Source organism: Acyrthosiphon pisum, chromosome A2, assembly GCF_005508785.2.
Source record: "Acyrthosiphon pisum isolate AL4f chromosome A2, pea_aphid_22Mar2018_4r6ur, whole genome shotgun sequence".
Classification (NCBI taxonomy): Eukaryota; Metazoa; Arthropoda; class Insecta; order Hemiptera; family Aphididae; genus Acyrthosiphon; species Acyrthosiphon pisum.
The window spans coordinates 104,886,824-104,893,676 of NC_042495.1; the positions used below are offsets into that span (position 1 = coordinate 104,886,824).

The 6,853-nt window shown below is 28.4% G+C and overlaps 1 protein-coding gene across 1 annotated transcript; it reads left to right on the plus strand.

Moving 5' to 3' along the window:
* The first annotated feature begins 4,749 nt into the window (after nucleotides 1–4,749).
* Nucleotides 4,750–5,776, plus strand: LOC100573502. The gene is made up of 3 exons (XM_016800679.2): nucleotides 4,750–5,080; nucleotides 5,196–5,391; nucleotides 5,456–5,776. The coding sequence occupies exons 1-2, from the start codon at nucleotides 4,823–4,825 to the stop codon at nucleotides 5,298–5,300; spliced, it is 363 nt and encodes a 120-aa protein (XP_016656168.1). The 5' UTR covers nucleotides 4,750–4,822; the 3' UTR covers nucleotides 5,301–5,391; nucleotides 5,456–5,776.
* Nucleotides 5,777–6,853: the final 1,077 nt, after the last annotated feature.

Here is a 6,853-nt window from a genome sequence, read left to right on the forward strand (position 1 = left end):
CGGTTCCCAAACCTTTTCTATGCCGGACCCCTTAGAGATAATAAAAATGATCGCGAACCCCATAATAAAAATTAAAATTAAAAACAATAATAAATAATAATACTAAATTGATTGCTTTATTTTTGAACTCAATGCACATATTTTTATGATAAAAAGTTGAAGTTTAGCTGGTTTTATGGCCTCGTATGATGATATTTCATAGCATATGAGTATATGAAGCATTGGGGTCTTTCTCCTATATTCTTTACTCTATGCTTTCTTCATTGTTTACAATTATACTAGTGAAACCAAAAGTTATGTATTCTTCTGAAAACTTACGACTTTCATCAACATGTATTGATCCATCTTTAGAACATGAAGCGCCTTCATTTACTTCGATCATAGTGGTGTTACTGTTTAGTAACGAGCGTTTAATTATAAAAAAAATTAATTAAATTAAAAAAAGATAAATTTGTACGTAATATTATTTATAGAAATAAAATTAAAATTAAAGTATTTGACACTATTCAAAGACGGCTGCCACTAACCTTAACACGTTGACTGCCACGCCCACTATTAAAGATAATATACAGGTTTCTCAACGACCTATGCACATACACAACAAGTGGTGCACGAAAATGTTGATTTCTAACAGCTGATCAACGATGTGAGAATAGCTACTATAGCGCTCCAATACATAATATCTTATATCTATATTTATATATTTTGTAGTACCAAGAGAAATCATTCATTATAATGCAAAAGCGCTGTTATTCTCGCTATGACAAGATCGTTAATTTTAAGCACCAAAAAATAAGTTTCGTTGAGTAACCTGTGGGTAATCTTTAATCGTGGATATAACTTACCGGGTAGGTAGGTCAGCAGCTTATCAGCCGCGCTGGTGGTCATCTTTGCTGGTTGTCATTGAAAGAAACGATAAAATATATTGTTTTCTTTTCCAAACCAATAACCATGAATAATATTAATATCACGGTTGTAGATATAGGATCTTAAACCGTGATTAATAATATTGAATAACCATGATATAACTTCATCTGTTGATTTTGTTCATGAGACATGAATATAACTAGAATTTATTATTTAAATTTTAAATCGTGTATTGACGTATTGTCCAGTATAACTAGTAACTACTATACTCTGTCCAGCCAGAGAACGCGCCGATTCCGCGCATCCCCTCGCGTCACCTTCCTATCGAAACCAATTCCCCCATGGCAGAGTGTTGCGTGGGGGAACCAGTTTTGGTAGGTGCGCAGGGCGTTCTCTCGCTGGGCAGACTATACTTACTAGCATTCCGTACCTATTTAATTATTTATACTTTAATCGTTATGAACTTTAAAGTGTTAACTCTTAAGTTTTCGTTAAAAGTTAATTTTCTTCACTAAATCATGCACAGTATATACCTTAAGTACCTACTTGAGATAAACCACTTACTTTAATATTTCATGAATTACATAATATTATACAATATTGAATACACATCATTATTCATTTATACTAAAAAACTAGATACCTATACATTTAGAACCAACTTATTTAATATTTTTACTATGAACAAATGTTGAAATGTGACAATGTTTAAAAAAATATTTGTAATACATAACATAAACATTGCACAATAAATAATAATGTATGAAATATAATGATAATTATACTATATTTACCTACCTACCTAGTAAATTACTTATTTAACAATTTTTTTTAATTTCTTATCTTTAACAGATTTTTAGATTCTGAGCAAAACGATGAATGCATTGATTTTACAATGATGTGTGGTTTTTTTATTATTATTATTTTTTTTTTGTCTGTCATCACCTTTTAGGACAGTAAAAATGCTTAGATTTTCTCCAACAGTATCTTTTCTGATAGGAAAGTGAATCTAGTTGGTACTTTGGGGGGGAGTCAAAAGTAGTTTTCAAAAGCGCCGTGAAAAACAAAAGAAAAATTAAGGAAAAACGGGAATTTTTACGCAAAATCTGTTTTTGAGAAAATTGATTTTGGTGCAACTCTTAAACAGATGACCGTAGGACGGCGTAGGTACATGAAATTGTAATCTACTGTGTAGCAAAACGACATCCACTTACCGAGCTTTTTTTCATTTATAATGATTTTGTTCAAGTGCTTCCAGCAGATAAATGTTCTGGTTCTTATGATGAAACTTAGGACTGTATCAGGTATACAACTATACTATACTGTTTTTTTAACTATAATTAATACATTCTGTATTATAAATGGGCTTTTTTTTAAACCAGAACCAAGGAACTAATTAAAGACTTCTTCGGTATAACATATTGCTTTCAAAAGATTATTTGAGGGTTGCAATAAATTCCCTTTATTTAAAGTAGATATCCAGTAAGGTCCATTAAGGTTTTTAGTTGACCCCAATTCAGGATATTCTTATATCTAAATCGATGTGCTACATATCCAGCTAAAAACTGCAACCCATTTCTACCAATAACATCTTGTGCAGTAGCAGCTGAAGATGTATTTTCATCATTACCGGAGAACTGAAACTTAAACAAAAAATAACATTGAAAAAAGTAAGTTTTAGATAATACATAACACATTTTATGTATTATTAGGTATAAGTGGTAACATGGATATTATTTATGATTTTTTGTTTTATTTGTTAAACTCCAGTTTTAACTCATCTAGCAAATCGAGAGACGATTGAGGAACATCTAATTCATTCTCAATTGTAATGGTTTCATCAAAAGACAATGTATTAGAAATGCATTCAACTACGTTTGAGTCATGTAATATTTCAGCAAACAAAATTGATGAGTCAACTAAATATTCTTCATCGGATTGTTCCTCAGTATTTCGGTGAATTGTAAAAAGTATATTTGAATTCTTTCCCAAAACGTACCAACGTAATCTGCAAGTGATACATAGTTGTATGTGTAATTAATTCGTTAATTATTTTGTTCAATTTTATCTTATATTAAATAGTTAAGTATAATTATAGGTACTACCAATATTTAAAATTCAATGGTGTAGGATGATCATTTGAACCACTCATACCTCGCATATAAATTAAATATGCTTAGAGACCGTCTTGGTTGAGCCGTCGATAAATTATATACTTTATGTCATATTCACTTTGTAAATCATTGAATAGATTTTGAAAAGATTTATTGGTTATAACAATACCTATTTGGAAAGGCATAAGATATTTTGATCCATGGACTCTCATATCTTTTATATATTGAGTCATTTTATTTAACAAAATATTTTGATTTTCAATTTCTAAGTCATTATGTCTATTAGCAAATCGATCTTTTGTCATTCTTGTATTTAACAAATCAAACCAATCATTGAATAAACTTAATACGTTGCTCATCTAAAAAGTAGAAACATCAATACATCTATGCTAACTACATTTAATAAAAATACAAGGTACAAGGAATAAATAATTGTTACCTCTTGCCAATTCGGGATATGGTCTAACATTTTAACCTTTCCACAAAAATGTATAGCTTTAGACAACCGATCAGAGAAAACCTGGGCTGCCAGTATTACATTTTGTTGTTGAGCTCGTCACATCTAAATGTGACTAATTGATTTTTTAGGTCAAATTAATTTCAGTACAATGAACGGATAAGAACTTGACCAGAGTTTCTTTTCCTATATATTTATTATTATAGACAAACCCATGATCTAATAAGTGATTTCTTGCCAGTTTTATTAAGTGTGGAACATCCACAAAAACATGAACATTTTTACCATTAAATGGGTTTTTAAATAATGTACCTTCATTGTTTATGTTTAAAGTGTTCCAAAGTGTTCGGTTTGTTAGTCCCATATCACTCACCATTGCAATATTACGAATATTTTAGTCTGGCCAAAATGTATAAAATAATATTTATTAAACCTTATATCCAATGCTTTCCAATAATTTCAAGTAGAATTTCCTTCGTCATGGGTTCATCAAAATTTTAATAAATTGGCTGTTTCCACGGGCTAATGATTCCTCTTGCCATCACCACTTGTACACATTTATTAGGACCCCAAATTTTTTCTCTCTTTTTTTCATATGACATGATTTTACTTAAATAAGTTTCATCAAATGACAAAACAGTTAGTTTGTCAATTTCTGTTATTGTTTCACCTATTGTATAGAAACATGTGACTTATGAAATACTTAGTTGAGTACCTAACTAATTTGAAGATTAATTCTAATTTCTAGTGACTAGTTTAATTTAAACATTTTTGTAGAATGGTTAATACCTTTATGTTTCATTAGATTCACTACACTGGTTAAAATTCCTGGTTCTAATACAATTTTGACTGCCGGAGTTCTTAAAGTTGACAATGCTGAAATAAATAGTGATTTTTTTTTTTTAGATATATTTTATGTTAAACCAATAATAATTTAGATTTAAACCAACCTGCTACTAGATAACCTATTCCGTACATGCATTTATAACACTTAGGTGAAATACTTCTATATACTGTATGTCTGACCGGCTACTACCACAGCTACTTTATAGGCAAGGCCAGTCTATTAGTATAAGGTCTATGTTTTCTGTTATATCCTGGTATTTTTGTGCATATTGCATTGCATAAGATTAAATGTATACTCATGACAATGTGTCAATGTCAATGTTATGACGTCGCCTTGTGTTTATTGTTAACCTGCCTCTATAAATTATACATTGTTATCACTATTTGTGAAAATCATGTTTCTTATCATCCTAAAATTATAATGTGATAATATAATAATAATCAATCATACAGGTGTTTCACTGTTTCATACACATATATGTGTTATACTTAATATATTTGAAATTATAATATACAAAATATATATTAATATATTAATATGGAAGAGTTTGGATCCAGTAACATGGAAGAGCTAAAGTGCATGGTGTGTAATAAATATTTTAGTTATAAAAGAACCTTGAAGCGACATCTAATTACTTGTGGATCTAAGGAATCAAAAAATTTGAATAGTGTAAAATGTCCTGATTTGTATTGTAATAATTCATTTACAAACAAAAAAATGTTAAAATTGCATATACAGTGGCAGACCATTGTGTGGAGTTACAAAATGAACAAAAAACATTTGCAACTCTTTATGGTAAATGTGATTTACTGAATTTTTATTTTTACTTGAAATATTTTGTTTTTCTATAAGTATGCCACACTTTAACACTTATATTAGTGATATTGTATTATAAAATATACACCTTTAGATTTCAAAGAATGGAAATCAAAACTGGAAGATAACAATTTATGTTTTTATGCGTTATAAAACTGTTGGACAGAATAAAAAACACTGCGTATCTGTATTGTCATAGAACTGGTAATTTTCAAAGTAGATCAACAGGTCTCCGTAAAATAAAGATTCAGGGCACAAACAAAATTGGATCTACATGCCCATCGTCAATGGTATGAACTTTCTTAATCTTGACATTTCATTCATTTTTACTTAATATTCTGTTTTAATTTTCAGATAGTATTAACAAAAGAAGACGGAACTGTTTGCGTAGAGTTTTGTAGTACTCATTTTGGCCATAATATGAATCTTGGTAGATGTAATTTAACGCCAGAAGAAAGAGCCATGATTGCAGGTAATCTTACTTTACACCATCTATTATTATAAATGTGAATAAAGGACAAGTGTTGTTGGGTTCCTGTGATGTAGAAAACCTGTTTGTTTTCAAGTAATAATGTATATTATCCTAATGGTCGTCAGGTTTGGATTCATAATTTAATTTAATTTTGCCCTGCCCTAGAACAACAGAAAAAAGAAAATATAGTATGAGTTATCTAATATATTATATATTTGTTTTTGTCCATTATGTTTTTATACAATTTATGTTACAATGTATTTCAATGTATTTTATGTTACAAACTTATAAATAATATAGATTGTCAAATGTGTATATAAGGTGTGTGTATTGCCAAATCAATTATCAATATATATAAAATATTCCTGTAAATAGTACATTGTGGTGGAATATAGAAATATAGAAAGCAAAACACCTTTACTTATACCCATTAAACTCGAAAACAAGAGTATCTATTGAATGTGCGTTTGGTTTGTTGAAAAGGCGCTGGAGAAGGCTGTTATATTTAAATAAAACTAATATTGAAAATGCTTCCAATGTCATCTTAAATTGCTGCTTTTTACACAATTTTTGTTTAATAAATAATAATACCCTAAATGAAATTATCAGTGATTATCATAAATTTGACACATATCAAATAGTAAATAGGGAAAACATTATTAAAAGGCAGCTAGGAAATTCTAAAAGAAATGAGTTATTAGATATCTATTATCTTAGTACCTCAAATGTAATTTTTTAAGAAGAATTTCTTAGTATTTTTACTTTTAAAACATTTTTGTATAATTTTTTATTATTTCCAAAACTGTACTTACTAAAATTGATTTTTTTTTTAAATATATAAAATAAAATAAATTTAACAGAATAATAATGAATAATTTAAAACAAAAATGTTCTTATTAAATAATGTATACTAGTTTTTAAAAGTAATATTAATCTTCATTTATCAAGTATAAGTGCATAACATATTAATTTAAGTTAATCTTTTATTATTAAGCTATTGCATAGCTTTTATCGCAGGTCTGGTGTAGTGACTGAAAAAAAATTTTTCGTAACGAAAAAGCGTGACCACTTTGTTTATTTATACATACTATAGCAACCTGGTGACCATAGCAACGCATAGCTAAATTATAATTTTAATTTTGATAACAGTTATTTATTTTTAAATAACAACGACTATGAACATCAAGCGCTTATAAATATAATGGTTTTGTTATGGGTTGCTATAACAATAAATTTATATATATAAATATATAATATATAATAATATATCATTAATTCTA

What these genes read in the sequence shown, in the direction of transcription:
- LOC100573502 (XM_016800679.2), top strand. Translation starts at nt 4,823, where the DNA reads ATGGAAGAGTTTGGATCCAGTAACATGGAAGAGCTAAAGTGCATGGTG. An exon ending in AACATTTGCAACTCTTTATG is followed by an intron (nt 5,081 to 5,195) that starts GTAAATGTGATT and finishes ATACACCTTTAG; the next exon opens with ATTTCAAAGAATGGAAATCA.